This window comes from Phyllobates terribilis, unplaced genomic scaffold (assembly GCF_046119375.1).
Source record: "Phyllobates terribilis strain yellow unplaced genomic scaffold, ASM4611937v1 Scaffold_7__3_contigs__length_470593459, whole genome shotgun sequence".
Lineage (NCBI taxonomy): Eukaryota > Metazoa > Chordata > Amphibia > Anura > Dendrobatidae > Phyllobates > Phyllobates terribilis.
The window spans coordinates 112456861-112473205 of record NW_027362767.1 but is presented as its reverse complement, the minus strand read 5'-3'; the positions used below and the strand labels follow the sequence as shown (position 1 = coordinate 112473205).

The following is a 16345-nucleotide window of genomic DNA, read 5'->3' as shown; positions in this document are numbered from 1 at the left end:
GAGGGAGGGAGCGCGCGCCCTAAGCACAGTGCCAGGGAAGCTGCGTGCACCAGCAGCAGGGAGGCCGGAAGAATCCGGAGCAGGACCGCTGCGGTAAGGGGGGCGGCGTCTCTGCCTGGCAGGGGGCAGAGATGCTGATGCTACAGTACCTCCCCCCTTTACAATCCCTCTTTTTTAGGCCAGCAAGAAATTCTTTAAGAAGAAGAGGGGCATGGATGTTCTCCCTGGGTTTCCAAGACCTCTCCTCCGGGCCAAATCCCTTCCAAAATACCAGAAAAAAGGTTTTACCTCTTACCCTTTTGGTGGCCAAAATGTTCTCTACTTCATAGACGTCCTCAGTGGAGACTGGAGCTAGAGTGGTACCTGGATCGTCAGAAAAAGAATTAGGAACAACTGGTTTGAGGAGAGATACGCCGATGCTGCATTATATTGCCCAAGAACTGGATCTGTTTAATGAAACTCACATTTTTCCAGCTTAATATAAAGATGGTGGGTTCCTAGATGCTATAGCAGGTTTCACATGAATCTGATGCTCTTCTGCACAATTAAAGATTAGTATATCATCCAGATAAATGACTACAAATTGATCAAGCAAGTCTCTGATAATGTCATTAACGAAATGCTGAAACCCTTTAGCTAAATTTTCATTGATGTATTCCTCGAGTGTTTTTAATTCCTGCTCAGCCAGTGGGTAGCGCTGCTCCAGGAAATAGATCAATTGGACAATCATATGGCAGATGAGGCGGGAGTTTGTCGGCCTTTTTCTTGTCACATACATCATCACATTTCTTCGTTATAGATGGTAGCTTAGAAGATTGTTCAGTATCCTCTACAACCTCTTCATTTGGTGTAAAGGGCAACAGCAGCCTCCAGTGGTAAGGAGTGGAATTGCAGCCCAATTAAGGTGAACAATAGCAGCCACTAGTGGTCAAACTGTAGAAGGACAACAGGAATTTTGACATTTAAACTGTTTTGAGCAGATACTGCCTGGAATATCGAGGTTGGTGAGGCTGCTACATTTACTTTGTTTATTATACCTGAAGAATGGACCATTTATGTTATGAATTTGTACTGAAAGAAGGCCGTTTTTGTTCTGGAGTTATAAAATTTATGACGGACAATAAACCTTATACTGTTTTAATATAAATACTCTGGCTGCGTATATCCAAGCAGCTACCAGAGAGCTGAAACCCTACAATATCTTTTCCCATCCCTTGTTTGAGCATGATGAACACACCTTTTACTCAACCAAGTTACTATTTGAATAGTATTTTAACAAATCCTTTAAAATCAGCTTAAAGGATAAAAGGAGACTCTAGGCATTCTCTATAGTGATCTGCAGCAAGCTCTTCAATGGGCGGCATCTGAAAGCAACGCTTGTGGATATATGCTACTTTCCGATTTGTAGTTACTCATTGGTACAGATAGCAAGTAATTCTCTCCTCAGATGTGGTCATTATTAAAACCCCCAAAAACACAAAATCAAAACAGCTAACTATTAAAAAAGAACATTTTTATTTACAGAAACTGACAACTGAAGATACAGGTGATAAAATATGAATTTTTGCAATTGCCTCTGCAACCAAAGTAGTTTGAATTATATATTTTTAATCAAAATTAAGGCAAATGCTATGAAAATAAAAATACTAAAATAAATGCATTTGTGTCGGAAGCACAATATTAAGGGGGAAGACTGTATAACAGTATGCCATTTAGTAACAGTATTTTATGTACACAAAATAGGATTACATTTTCTGACCATTAATTGCAGAGGCAAAAGGTACACTAAACAGAAAAAGAAAAAAAATGGAGCAATACAAATAAGTGTCTATAAAAAATGAGACGTTTCACAGTTTTCCATGCTACAGATTGCTTCAACCACAAGTCCCAACAAGGATCCATGCAGGTCCTGCTGGCAGAAGATGGGTTAAATGCAGGGAAGTGGAACGGTATGAACATATGATTTCCAAAAACCTTTCAGGCACTTAAATCACACTCTTAATTTTGGCCAATAAATGTTGGTAAAGGTAAAGGTAAAGCAAAAGTGTAGAGCAGCATTGAGAATTTGTTTGAAGTCTAAGTCAGAAAACCAAGTAGGATCTCTCTCAGCTCTTGAGGCTGCCCGAAAAACATGGACTGCTACTTTTCTCCCAGAGCTTGCAAAAGAAAAGATGGTCTGTGCACTATTGAATGTAGGGATGTTTGCTTAGGACTAGGTATTGCTATGTAGGAAAAAAAAAAAAAAAAAAGGAAAAAGAAAGGTAGTTGTATAACATCAAGATGGGTCACTGGAGTCAGCTAGGTCTCGTTGCTCAAAATACCTGCAAAATCAAGAGAAAGAACAGAAAAACAAGTATGACAAAAAGCATATTACATTATCAATATTTTAATAGTCTCTCCCTTAATGAAGTTTTTTTATTCACTTTTATTCTGACATTTAAGCCTGAAAATTATAAGTTGTATTAGCAAAAACTTTATAGTAAATAAATGCGTCCTCCCCTGCCCAGGAGCTGTACTATCATCAGACTATGTCCCTGTACGGTCAGACACAGCCATCACACAGCACACAGCAGGGGCACATTTATAAGATTATCTCAGCACAGGAACATTTTCAAACACATCCAATTGTGGAAGGTATTATTATTTCAAGATCTATTGATTAAAATGTACTTTGTTTGAGGGACAACACCTTTAAGTCTGGGTGGAGAGCAGCAGGATTTAAGTTCCTAGAACACAGACTGACTTTTCATTGGGGTGTAATCTATATACTGCAGCTAAATTGCATCTGAATGGAAAAGGGGACTGCTGTGCTGGAGGAAAGTATTTAAGTAGGGATCATAGAATGTTAGAGTCAGAAGGGACCTCCAGGGTCATTGTGTCCAACCCCCCGCTCAAATGCAGGAGTCACTAAACCATCTGTTTGGAGACTTCCATTGAAGGAGAACTCATCACCTCTCGTGGTCGCCTGTTCCACTCATTGATCACCCTCACTGTCAAAGTTTTTTCTAATATCTAACCTGTATCGTTTCCCTTTCAGTCTCATTCCATTGATTCTCGTGTTTCCATGTGCAAATGAGAATAAGAATGATCTCTCTACACCGACATCCCTTCAGATATTTGTAGATCGCTATTAAGTCTCCTCTTAGCCTTCTTTTTTGCAACCTAAACATTCCCAGATCCTTTAACCATTCCTGGTAGGACAGTTTGAAGTCTGTTCACCATCCTGGTCGCTCTTCTCTGAACTTGCTCCAGTTTTTCAATGTCTTTTTTAAAATGTGGTGCCCAGAGCCGGACACCATATTCCAGATGAGGTCTGACCAAGGAGGAGTAGAGGGGGATAATTACTTCACGTGATCTAGGCTCTATGCTTCTCTTAATACATCCCACAACTGTGAGAACATTTTTGCTGCTGCATCACACTGTTGACTCATGTTCAGTCTGTGATCTATTAGTATATCCAAGTCAATAAATATAGACAACAAACATTAAACTCCAAGGAGGGCAGTTAACGACAAAAAGGGCATTTAGAACATAAACCTGAGGGGTCAGCTGTAGCATTTAAAAAAAATACTCATCTCAACATAATCTGTATGAAAAACTAATAAAATCAACTATAGTACACACTGAATGGTAGGTTAGGAAAGCAAGACAAATACCAAGAAATTATTTAAATACAAAAAAACAAGATCCCACAGGTGGATCCCCTAAATAATGTCAATGGGGGGTTGGTCTATGAGGATCAAGAAAAGGTAGAATTAGTGAATGGATTCTTCAGAGATATACAGGGTGGTCCAAATGTAGGTGGACAGAAAGTGTAATAAGGTTATGAAGGGGGGGATTTATCAAGCATTAAATTGCAGCCGTCTGTCTGGATCATCCTCCAATAAACCATGAATTAGATGTGAACGATAAGCGTTCCACCCAATAGATTTCAGGATTCGCATGATAGAAGCTCGTGAAATTCCCAATTCCAAAGAGGCTCTTCTGTGGACTTTTTTGGACTCTGAACAAATGTTTCAGCAACAAGTTGTTTATTATCTTCTGTACAGACTGTTTTGGGTCGACCAGTTTTTGGAGCATTAAGGATTGAGCCAGTGGCATTGAATTTGTCACGAATGCGGTAAATGTTTTGTCTCTTTGGGGCTTGAGTACCAAATGTTTCAACCCAATTTGCTCCAACGGTTTCAGAATTTTGAGATTTCCAATACTCTCTTAGGCTGAGTTCACACGATGCGTTTTTAATGCGTTTCCGCGGCGTTTTTGCAGCTGCGTAAACGCCGCGGAAACGCATTAAAAACGCATGGTAGAAGGGCAGCAATGTTCCCCAATTGAAATCCACATTTGCTGTGCCCATGATGCGGATTTTTCCGCAGCGTAAACGCTGCGCTCAAAAATCCGCAGCATGTCCATTAATTTTGCAGAAACGCTGCGTTTTCGCCGCCATTGACTTGCATTAGAACGCGCCAATTCCGCAAGACTGCATCTGTACTTGTGTAATTGGCGCGTTCCAATGTGCGGATGGTACCCGGGTGTGGAGGAGAGGAGACTCTCATCCGCACCCAGGTACCATTAAAAAAATCTGTAAAAAAAAGGATAAAAATAAAAAATAAATGTATACTTACCTTCTGTCGGCCCGCGCACTGCTCCGGCTTGGTTCCCGGCACTTTGCAGTGAGTTGAAGGACCTGCGCTGACGTCAGAGTCATGTGACGGGTCACGTGACGCTGACGTCGGCAGGTCTTTCAATTCAAAGTTGCCGGCGAGGGAGAACGGAATGAGCGGGACACCGGGGGCCATCGGAGGGTAAAGTATACATTTATTTTTACTACTCTCTCGGGTCACACTATATAAATCCATGCTGTTTGCATGGATTTATATAGTGTGACCTAGTTGTGAAGCACTTTCCAGGTGATGCTAAAATCGCCTGGAAAGCGCTTGTCAATCCACATGGGGGAACGCATGTGAATCCGCATGTATTCCGCAGGAAAAACGCATGCACAATCTGCATGCGTTTTTTCTGCCAGGGAGATGCAGAAATGATGCAGAAATTTTCTGCTTCATTTCTGCATCGTGTGCACACACCCTTAAAATCCATTTTCTTTGATCTGTATTTAAAATTATTTGCCATTATGTGTTATCTGAGTTATCTGAAAAGAAAACAGATTTGGGGGAGATCTATCTGTGAAAACTAGATCTGTGAAACTGGCTCAGTTGCCCTTAGCAACCAATCCGATTACATCTTTCATTTTCTAAAGAGTCTGTGAGGAATGAAAAGTGGAATCTGATTGGTTGCTAAGGGCAACTGAGCCAGTTTCACTTTACACCATGTTTGAGAAATCTCCCCCTTCATAACCTTATTACACTTTGTCCATCTACTTCTGGACCACCCCGTATATATCTCAAAGAAGACAGAGTGAAGGAGATACCCATCGACACATGACGTACAGTTACATCATATGACGCTTCCCTGACATTGATGTGGGCCCGCATCTTTGCCTACAGATGATGGCTGTATTATGTGTGGAGCTGAGCTCCACCCACGGCTGTTAACCCGTTAAACGCTGCTGTCAATGAAGCACTGTTCTAACCGCCCATCTGCGTCCCACGATGAGATCATGGAGTGCAGATGGGTTGCCAAGAGAGCATGAATAATTACTTATTTAGACAGCATTACAAATAAGCAAGTTTGCAATTGACTTGCTTTTTCTATCTGCTGTCATTCTGCAATGAGAGCTTTTGTCTTTTACAGTGTACAGCTCATATCCATGGACCTTGGCCTCCAGACCCTGGCCGGGAGAGTATGCAGTAGTTACATTCCAGGAGAGGAGTTATCTAGTAAGTTAACATATCAAATAGCTCTCTCCAGCTCATTGATTTCCACACAGCAGTCAGATGCTCACCTGTCCCCTCCTCCACCACCTTCTAAAAAGATGCAGCTATAAATCACCAGCCCCAAAGCATTCAAAGCAGGTCTCCTAATTTCTGCTCTTCCTGTCCTGAGCTGTGTTTGTTCAAATCCCCTGTTTACAATGATATCACTATATTTACTCAGAGACTAGTCCAGAGCAATCCACAGATAGAGGAACATTTTATAGCAGAACTTGTGCTGAACTTTAAAGGGGTATTCCCATTTCTATGATCATATCTCAACATGTAGTAGGTGTAATATTAGCAAATACCTCCAATTAGAAATGTAGTGTAGTTTTTCTGATTAGTTATATTTCTTTCCTCATGTGCAGGCATTGCAGGACCTTAGGTACCCATGGTTATGACCACTGATATAGTGACAGCTAGTTGCTAGTGGTCGTAACCATGGATACCTAAGGTCTGCAATGCCTGCACATGAGGAAAGAAACATAGCGAATCGGGAAAACTATACTACATTTCTAATAGGAGGCATTTTCTAATATTATTATACCAACTACATATTGGGCTAGGATCTTGGAGATGGGAATAGCCCTTTAAAGTTCCATTACAGCTACACTACATCTCTATTGCTCACCAGTGCAGCCACTCAAAGAGGAGAGCCTGCCTTGCCAGATACCAGAAAGTAAGAAAACTTGTCGGGAAAACAACGCTTGGGAGCTTGTAAGTGTTTAAACACAAGAGAAGGTGGCAGAAAATAATATACCGTATTTTTTGGACTATAAGACACACTTTTTTCCTCCAAAATTTTGGAAGAAAGTGGGGGATGCACCTTATAGTCCAGATAATACATTCCGGCGGTGGCGTAGGAGCAGGGCACAGGCAGTGGTGGTAGTCGGCTGTTGCAGCGATCACATGTGCCCGCTACTAAAGAGAATTAATATTCATTATTCTCCACGCCTATGGGAGTGGAGAGGAGTGAATATTCACTCTCTTTAGTAGCGACTTCCGGCAGCGGCTCAGTGATAGTGTGTGCCCACTATTAGAGAGCATGAATAATCACTCCTCCTCACTCCCATGGGCATGGAGAGGAATGAACATTCATTCATTCTCTTTAGTAGCGGGCACACATGATCACCGAGCTGCAGCAAGAGCCGCGCATGCGATTGACAGTGTGCGCTATTAAGGAGAATGAATATTCACTCTTCTCCACGCCCATAGTCTCGGCGTGGAGAGGAGTGAATATCCCGGCAGCGGCTAGTAGAGTGTGAGGGTGCATGGCAGTGACGTCATGTGCTGCTAGCAAGCTGATATCACCTGCTGGCAGAACAGGCAGCAGAGCTGGAGTAGAGGGAAGGAAGGTGAGCAGAAGTGTTGATTTTTTTTCCATGTGTGCAGAGATGGGGGGCCATGTATACCAGGATGGGGGATTAGGTGACCGTGCATACCATAAGGATGAGGGCCATATACACTGCTCAAAAAATAAAGGGAACACTTGAACAACAGAATATAACTCCAAGTAAATCAAACTTCTGTGAAATCAAACTGTCCACTTAGGAAGCAACACTGATTGACAATCAATTTTACATGCTGTTGTGCAAATGGAATAGACAATAGATGGAAATTATTGGCAATTATCAAGACACCCTCAATAAAGGAGTGGTTCTGCAGGTGGGGAATACAGACCACATCTCAGTACCAACGCTTCCTGGCTGATGTTTTGGTCACTTTTGAATGTTTGTTATGCTTTCACACTCGTGGTAGCATGAGACGGACTCTACCACCCACAGAAGTTGCTCAGGTAGTGCAGCTCATCCAGGATGGCACATCAATGCGAGCTGTGGCAACAAGGTTTGCTGTGTCTGTCAGCGTAGTGTCCAGAGGCTGGAGGCGCTACCAGGAGACGTGGAGGGGGCCATAGGAAGGCAACAACCCAGCAGCAGGACCGTTACCTCCTCCTCTGTGCAAGGAAGAACACTGCCAGAGCCCTGCAAAATGACCTCCAGCAGGCCACAAATGTGCATGTGTCTACACAAAAGGTTAGAAACCGACTCCATGAGGGCCAGACGTCCACAGATGGGGGCTGTGCTCACAGCCCAACATCGTGCAGGAGGCTTGGCATTTGCCATAAAACACCAGGATTCGCAAAGTCGCCACTGGCGCCCTGTGCTCTTCACAGATGAAAGCAGGTTCACACTGAGCACATGTGACAGAGTCTGGAGACGCCGTGGAGAGCAATCTGCTGCCTGCAACATCCTTCAGCATGATCAGTTTGGCAGTGGGTCAGTAATGGTGTGTGGTGGCATTTCTTTGGAGGGCCGCACAGCCCTCCATGTGCTCGCCAGAGGTAGCCTGACTGCCATTAGTTACAGAGATTAGATCCTCAGACCCCTTGTGAGACCATATGCAGGTGCGGTTGGCCCTGGGTTCCTCCTAATGCAGGACAATGCCAGACCTCATGTGGCTGGAGTGTGTCAGCAATTCCTGCAAGATGAAGGCATTGAAGCTATGGACTGGCCCGCCCGTTCCCCAGACCTGAATCCGATTTAGCACATCTGGGACATCATGTCTCGCTGCATCCACCAACGTCACGTTGCGCCACAGACTGTCCAGGAGTTGGCGGATGCTTTAGTCCAGGTCTGGGAGGAGATCCCACAGGAGACCATCCGCAACCTCATCAGGAGCATGCCCAGGCGTTGTAGGGAGGTCATACAGGCTCGTGGAGGCCACACACAATACTGAGCCTCATTTTGACTTGTTTTAAAGGACATTACATCAAAGTTGGATCAGTATGTAGTGTGTTTTTTCCACTTTAATTTTGGCGGTGACTCGAAATCAAGGCCTCCATTGGTTAATACATTTGATTTCCATTGATGATTTTTGTGTGATTTTGTTGTCAGCACATTCAACTTTGTACAGAACAAAGTATTCAATGAGAATATTTCATTCATTCAGATCTAGGATGTGTTATTTTAGTGTTCCCTTTATTTTTTTGAGCAGTGTATATCAGGATGGGGGCCATATATATACCAGGACAGACCCTCTCCATCCATAACAGTGTGTGTCATGACCACATTTTTTTTTTTTTTTCTTAAACTCCCCCCCCCCCCCCCACCCCACTATTTTCCTTAACTAAAACCTAGGTGCATGTTATGGTCCGGTGCGTCTTATTGTCCGAAAAATACAGTAAGTGCTAGCCAGCATGGTTTTACGAAGGACAGAATTTGTCAAACTAACCTGATATAATTTTATGAAGCTGTGAGTAGAAACCTGGACAGAGGGGTAGAGGTGGCTATTGTGTTTTTGAACTTTGAAACAGTTTTTAATCCAATTTTCTCCTTTGCAGAGACCGCACCTGGAGAGTTTTAGTGAATGACTGCTACTCCGAATGGTCATTGTTTATAAAAGGGCATACTCTCAAGGTTCAGTGCTGGGTCCGCTATTATTTAAACTTATTAATTAATGCTACAGACACCAAGATTAATAGTGCTGTTTCTATTTATGGCGCCAAGCTATTTACTATAGTGCAGACTGTGGAAGATGTTCCTAAATTGGAAGATGTTCCTAAATTGCAAGATGGCTTGGACAAACAGTGTTTGGGCATCCGCTTGGTAGATAAGGTTCAATACGGAGAAAAAAAGCTATGCACTCTGGAACTAATGGTCATCATATGTTCCAGATTAAAACTAGGAGAGTCACTTGTACAGAAGGATCTGGGTGTACGTGTAAATAACAGCATGCAGTGTCAAATAGTTAATTGTCTTATAAGGATTGTAATTTATTTAAAGAGGCATAGACTTGTGAGACAGGGACATGATACTACCATATTACAAAGCATTAGTTGGACTCGATTAAAAATATACAGTTCCGTGCTGGGCACCAGTTTACAGAAAAGATGAGTTTAGAGAGAAATTGACTCAGTAGGACAAACAAAAGGAAAAACACATTACCTGCCAACTAAACAGATAAACAGGTTTAAAGCGGACACTCTCTCATCTTCCCTGTGTTCCTGCAAACACAGAAAATAGAAATATAAAAATGAGCAACACCAATATGTCTGTACAGGACTTGTGATTAAACTACTAATGAATGCGTGGAATCTAGATGTGCCATTTTTTGCAATCTACAATAAAGTTCTTCATACCACTCCAGCTCTAACTTGTGAACATCTGCGTGCCAGCTGTCTAATAAGTGAATGGGCTTCTGGTAGCAGGGGTTTTTCCAAACTGGCAAGCAAGGCATACAGCCAACGACCCTGTTAGCAAAAAAGACAGACAGGCACAATTTAGCACTTTAATTTTCATTGTCAAAAATCAGACTAAAAAAAATAGATAGATTTTTCTTTTTCTTACCAGTTCTGGAGTAAAATCTCTTTCTTCAAACCAATTCACCAGGTACTCCAACACAGTTGTAACCGTAGCCTTAAAAAAAATAAAATTAAAATAAAAATGAATAATCTGAATTTTTTTTTGGAGGGGAATGGAATGACTATACGTAAGCCATCATGAGAAAATTACCTATTGTTTAAGTCAAGCTTTTGTGCTATATGTACTTAATAAAAATGTTGGGCTTTTTCTTTTTTTACATATCACAATCAGTATTAAAAAAAGAAAAAAATTGAAATCTTTTGTATTGAACTGTTTAGGAGATGAAAGCTGCAAGAGATGTTTTTAAGGACACACAGCTCTGCTTTATACAAGGGGCTACAATAGGTGCAGAGATCAGTGAGAACGGGGCTGTGTGTCATTAAATGTCTTACAGGATAAGGCCAACGCTAAGCAACTCTAGGAGGCGTGTTCTTTTGTTCCTGAGCATGACACGCCCCTGCTTATTATTGGTCAATTGCATGCAGGGGAAAAAGTAACCACCCCCAGAGACTAATCTATGCTTTCGCCCCTGTGGGCTTAACAGAAATTAAATCTAAACTTTAGAAGCAAATATCTGAGCATCGAAGACGAGAAATACAAAAATAAAAAAATTGTTTTGCTCAGCTCAGCTGCCACTATTCTATGATGTGGACAGTTTAATATGACAAAACTGCGCCATCATTTTGGTGCACATATAACTTATTACAAAATCTGATGCTCTGACTCTCCATAGGCTAACAATGTAAAAGCCACTTTCGGGTCACTTGGAGCGCAGTGTGATCCGGAGAGTCTGAGCTGCTGTCACGTTACTTGGAAGAAGGTGGTCAATAAGATTGTGGTGATGACAAATTTCTATAGTTTTATTTATGATTTTATTATTACTTTTATACAGTTAATGTACACTTTCAAAATATGGCGATAAGAAAACAGTAGTTTTTTTTCAGTCATAAGCTTTACATCAGCGGAGCTGAACGTGGGTTTACTTTTGTGTGAAATACTGTAGTTTTCACTGACTCCATTTTTTGGGTACATATGACATTTTGATCACTTTAATTTTTTTTTTTTTTTTTTTTGGAAGGAGGGGTAGGGGAGGAATAGGCATGAAGAAAACCTTTATTTATTTTTTCTACAATATTTATTATTCCCACAAGGGAACTTGAACCTGCATCCTTAAAATCACATTGATATTACATTGCACTACCTGAGTTGTGCAGTGCATTACCTAACCAGTCAGCCTCAGCAGATCGTGGGAAAAAGTTAAACTCCATGAAAGCAGAAAGTCTTTTTTGCACTGAGGTTCTAGTAGAGGCAGCATAAAATGCTGCATTTAAGGGCTCACGCAGATGAACGTATAAATCAGACATGTGCCATCCAATTTTTGATCAGATAGCAAGTGGACAGCGTACTGACCCAAGTTATTCAATAGGGCAGATTAATGATTTTTCTCTTGGTCCCACTGTCCGTGAGAACAAAGTTGCAGCATGCACTCGCCCATTTAAATTTATATGTGCGGAATAAATAAATAATCGAATCCCATACAAAATATCCGTGTGGCATCCAATTCTCATGGATACATTTCTATAATAAACCAAGGAAACTATTTGATCATGTACATTTTTTTTTTAATGTGACATAGGAAAATGGATCGCACAGGGATACACGAATGTCACACAATTGTAAAAACACGGACACAGATGAAATCTAGAAGAAAATGGTTTCATTCGCTCGACTATAGCCGGTACATGTTGGGAAAACAGAAGGTGTTCAGGGCTGGGCCCTCTTTCATTACAGGCCCATTAACAGTTGCATAATTTGCCTCTATGATGAGTACATCACTGATTTAATATACTTAGCCTGTATTGTGTGCAGTAACAGTAAGTCCATGATCAGGGCGATTGCACGTGGGGGGGGGGGGGGGGGGGAGGGGCTCAGAAGCTATTTTAAATAGCCGGCATCTGTCTCTAACAGCCATAGCCAGAGCCAACCTGCAGCTCTTAACCATATAGATACCACGGCCAGTCTCTAATACGGGGGCATTTAAATGACATCACAGCCAGTGTGAGGGCCGCCTGCTCTCAACGGTCTGCGGTGCTGACCGGTTACTATGACAGCTGAGGGCCTGCCGAAGACCCCATCGCGGTCCTCCCCTGAAGCTCAGCTAAATGCTGGAGCTTCAAAGGAGACCGGAATTTACACTTTATCTTGCCATATACTGTTAATGCACTATCAGGAAAAAAAAACGTTTTTATTGACAAAACATTTTTCCGGGATTTTTACATTCTTTAAAAAAAAGTAGCACAAATTTAATCTTCTTACCATTTTATTTGAACCCCTTTCTGACATACATACTAATAAATACCTGAGCCCTGGGCCTTATGGACCAGATACATATTAGTACTTCGGTCGCGGTGATCGCATTAAAATTCCGGCGCCATCTTACCTCAGGGCAGATGGCAATGACATCCTGGTGGGCGTTGCTACCCCACCCCCGCAACCACGATCGCTGTGATTGGCTGTTCAATTCAGAACAGCCAATCACAGCATTTCTCACTGTTTCCAGCAATCAGATTGCCAGAAACAGTGATGTGCAGCCTAGGATCGGTGCTCCTAACAACACTGATCCTAGGCTGTTGCCTAGCAATGCCAGTCCTCACCCCAACCTGCTCTGATTAAATCGATTGCCCCAATCAGAGCGCTGAACACGAGGTGACCGGGCGGTGACCGGCTTATGACCTGCCTGTCACCTCCTTGAGACCCCCTGTAGTGTCTATCCAGGCCCCAGCCAGCTTTTATTGGAGCGATCGATGATTACATTGATTGCACTAATCAGAGTGACTGACCGGGTGGTGACCGGCTTGTGACCTGGCTGTCACTGCCCTATCACCCCCCTGTAGCTCCTCACACTTGGTGAGGATTTGTACAGAGCGGTCACACTTTTGATCGTTGGTGTGCTGGGTCTTGTGGTGCCACAGAAGCCTCTTTAACACCACAAGACCATCTCTTCCCTGCTTCGGTCGCTGCTTCTGCTGCTCCCATTGCTGATCGAAGGCTCCGGTCTCCTGCTGGTAAGCTGCTCCTGCTACAGTGCCTGAAAGAAGGACAAAGAAGACTTTGGCAAGTCCATCTCAGATTTCCCCTCATCCACCCACAATCCTCCTCTCCCCCTCTTACCTTCCCCCAGTTTTTTTTCCCCGTGCATCCCGCAGTGGCAGAGCGCTGACCAGCGCTGAACCCCCCCCACTGCGCACCACCTCCGTGCATGCATCTAGCAGCCGCCGAGAGTTGATCGGTGACACAAATCAGCGATCAGCACTCGCGCCTTTACACTTTTTCTCCCCACTAACCTTTTTTTACTTTTGTAGAGGGTGGTCACGCTGTCCGACTGTGCGCCGTGCTGGGCCTGTGACACCACAATCACCGATCCTGCTCCAGAAGACATCTTGCAGATGACATCTGACAGAAGACAAATGTAAGTAGGATTTTTTGATCCCACCTCATTCACCCCAATCCCCTTCTCCCTCTTTCCCCGTTTCTCGTCCGCCTTTCTGCCACCAAGTGCTGATCATTACTTGATCAGTACTTGATTGTTTGACTTTTGTCTGTTTTTCTTTCCTGCTTTCTGCAGCGACTGAGCGCTGATTAGTGACCACAGATCACTGATCCGCACTTGTGCTCGCTATTTTACACTCCCCCACCTTTGAACCACATCCGTGCACACATCCAGCAGCCGTCGAGTGTTGATCGGTGACAGTTCACCGATCTGCACTCGTGCTCGCTGGTTGCACCACCTACAGTTTTTCCTTTTTTTCTGAAAAAAAAAAAGTTCACACCAAGCACACTGACACACACACACTCGTCACATACATAAAAAAAAAAAATAAAAAAAAAAATGTCCCACTCATCCCAAACTCGCTATTCAGCAGAGGAGGCATATGCTTTTCTAGCCTCCAACACAGAGCGAGGGAGAGGATCCCACATTTCTTTATTTTTCCGACTCCTTGTCGTCTTAATCCTCCTCCTCCTCAGGTGCTGCTGGACCGCCACACAGTCACCCCAGGAGAGAAGATAAACCAGCGCCCCCCACTACTGATCCCAAATGAACCTCGCCCCCTGAAAATTATGAGCCATTTATTCCAGATTTTGTAGCGGAATCAGGAATCAAGTTTGACACCACCGGCCTCACAGAAATTGAAAAAGTCTAAGTCTTTTTTTTCCAGAGGATTTTGTAAACCTCATGGTGGGCCAAACTAATTTATACGCTCATCAATTTTTGGAACAAAACCCCTCTTCATCATTTTCTACCTGGTCTCCTGCAGAAGCAGAAGAAATGATGAAGTTTTGGGGCCTGGTCCTTCATATGGGGATCCTGAAGAAGCCAGAAGTTCGGCAATACTGGAGTGTTGACGTTTTGTATAACACTTCAGTGTTCCGAATGGTCATGACCCGGAGACGCTTTGAGGCCATCCACAAGTTCTTGCATTACAATGAGAACGCACGGTGTCCTGCATGCGATGACCCGAACTTTGATTGTCTTTTCAAATTTCGGCCGGTCATCGAACACTTCAACAACAAGTTTTCTGAAGTGTATGTGCCCCAAAAGGGACATCTGCGTGGATGAGAACCTAATCCATTTTAAGGGGCGGCTTGGATTCCGGCAGTATCTGCCCAGTAAGAGGGCCAGGTACAGAATCAAGCTGTATAAACTGTGAGAGAGTGTACCTCAGGGTACACTCACAAGTTAAGAGTTTACAAAGGGAAGGACTTCCGGATTGAACCCCCAGAATGCCCCCCTGCTCTGGGAGTGAGTGGGAAAATTGCGTGGGATTTGGTGCACCCACTGCTGGATATGTGGTATGTGGATAACTTTTATACAAGTATCCTGCTCTTCAAGTCCCTCTCTGTGCGAGGTACCACAAAAAATCAGAGAGGCCTCCCAAAGAAGCTAATTGGGCAGCTGCTCAGAATGGGTGAGAGCAGAGCCCAATGTAGCGACCACCTGCAGGTGGTCAAGTACAAGGACAAGAGGGATGTCCTTCTCTTGACCACCGTACATGGTGATGGCAGCATCCCCAGCACTGTAAGTGGTTCCACTACGCAGGTCGCCAAACCAGACTGCGTAGTGGGGTACAACAAGTACATGGGGGGAGTTGATCTCTCCGATCAAGTCCTCCAGCCGTACAGTGCTTCGAGAAAGGCCAAGGTATGGTATGGTATGGTATAAGAAGCTGGCCGTGCACATTGATCAGATGGCAGTGCACAACGCTTTCCTTCTGACACAATGTGCAGGCCAGACTTCTGCGTCGCATCTTCACTTTCAGGAGACAGTTATCAAGGCCCTGATATTTGGCAGCGGTGACACAGCAGGCACCAGTACTTCTGGAACTGAAGGACCTCGAATTGTACGGGGCCAGCATTTTCCGGGGGTGGTCCCTCACAGCAGAAAAAAAGGTAAGTCACAAAAGAAGTGCCGAGTGTGTTACCGAAGGGGAATACGCAAGGACACCATTTACCAATGTGACACCTGCCCCGACAAACCTGGCCTCTGCATGAAAGACTGCTTCAGAAGGTACCATACTTCCATACACTACTAAATTAAATTTCTGACGTATGACAACCTGACGAACACTACACAGCTGATGCAGTGTTTGTCAGGTTGTCATACGTCAGTTGTGTAATGTTCGTCAGGTTGTCCTACACAACTGACGTATGACACTACAATATAAGGTTCACAAAACGGGTATCAGTTCCAAAAAGTGGGAGGGGCACTTGTTGGGCATTTCCACTGTTTAGTCACATCAGGGGCTCGGACAATGTGACATGACGCCCACAGACCATTCCATCAAAGTCTGCATTCAAAAGCATCACTACTTCCCTTCCGAGCCCTGACATGCGCCCAAACAGTAGTTTTCTCCAACACATGGGGTATCAACGTACTCAGGAGAAATTGGACAACAACTTCTGGGGTCCAATTTCTCCTGTTACCCTCGTTAAAATAAAAAAATTACGGCTAGAAATTGTTTTTTGTGGAAAAAAAAAGTGATTTTTTTTTTCACGGCTCTACGTTATAAGTTTTTGCGAAACAAAAGAGGGTTCAAATTGCTCACCACACATCTA

General features: G+C 43.5%; 1 protein-coding gene across 1 annotated transcript in view; it reads right to left on the bottom strand.

Moving 5' to 3' along the window:
- Positions 1 to 1492: 1492 nt before the first annotated feature.
- GEMIN2 (gem nuclear organelle associated protein 2) overlaps positions 1493 to 16345 on the bottom strand; it is a 54549-nt gene continuing 39696 nt past the window's right edge. Inside the window, exons 7-10 of the mRNA XM_073639101.1 lie at positions 10217 to 10285; positions 10009 to 10119; positions 9815 to 9873; positions 1493 to 2321 (exon numbers count right to left, since the gene is read on the bottom strand). Coding sequence (XP_073495202.1) covers positions 2276 to 2321; positions 9815 to 9873; positions 10009 to 10119; positions 10217 to 10285 — 285 coding nt within the window. The 3' untranslated portion in view covers positions 1493 to 2275. The remainder of the gene's footprint in view (positions 2322 to 9814; positions 9874 to 10008; positions 10120 to 10216; positions 10286 to 16345) is intronic.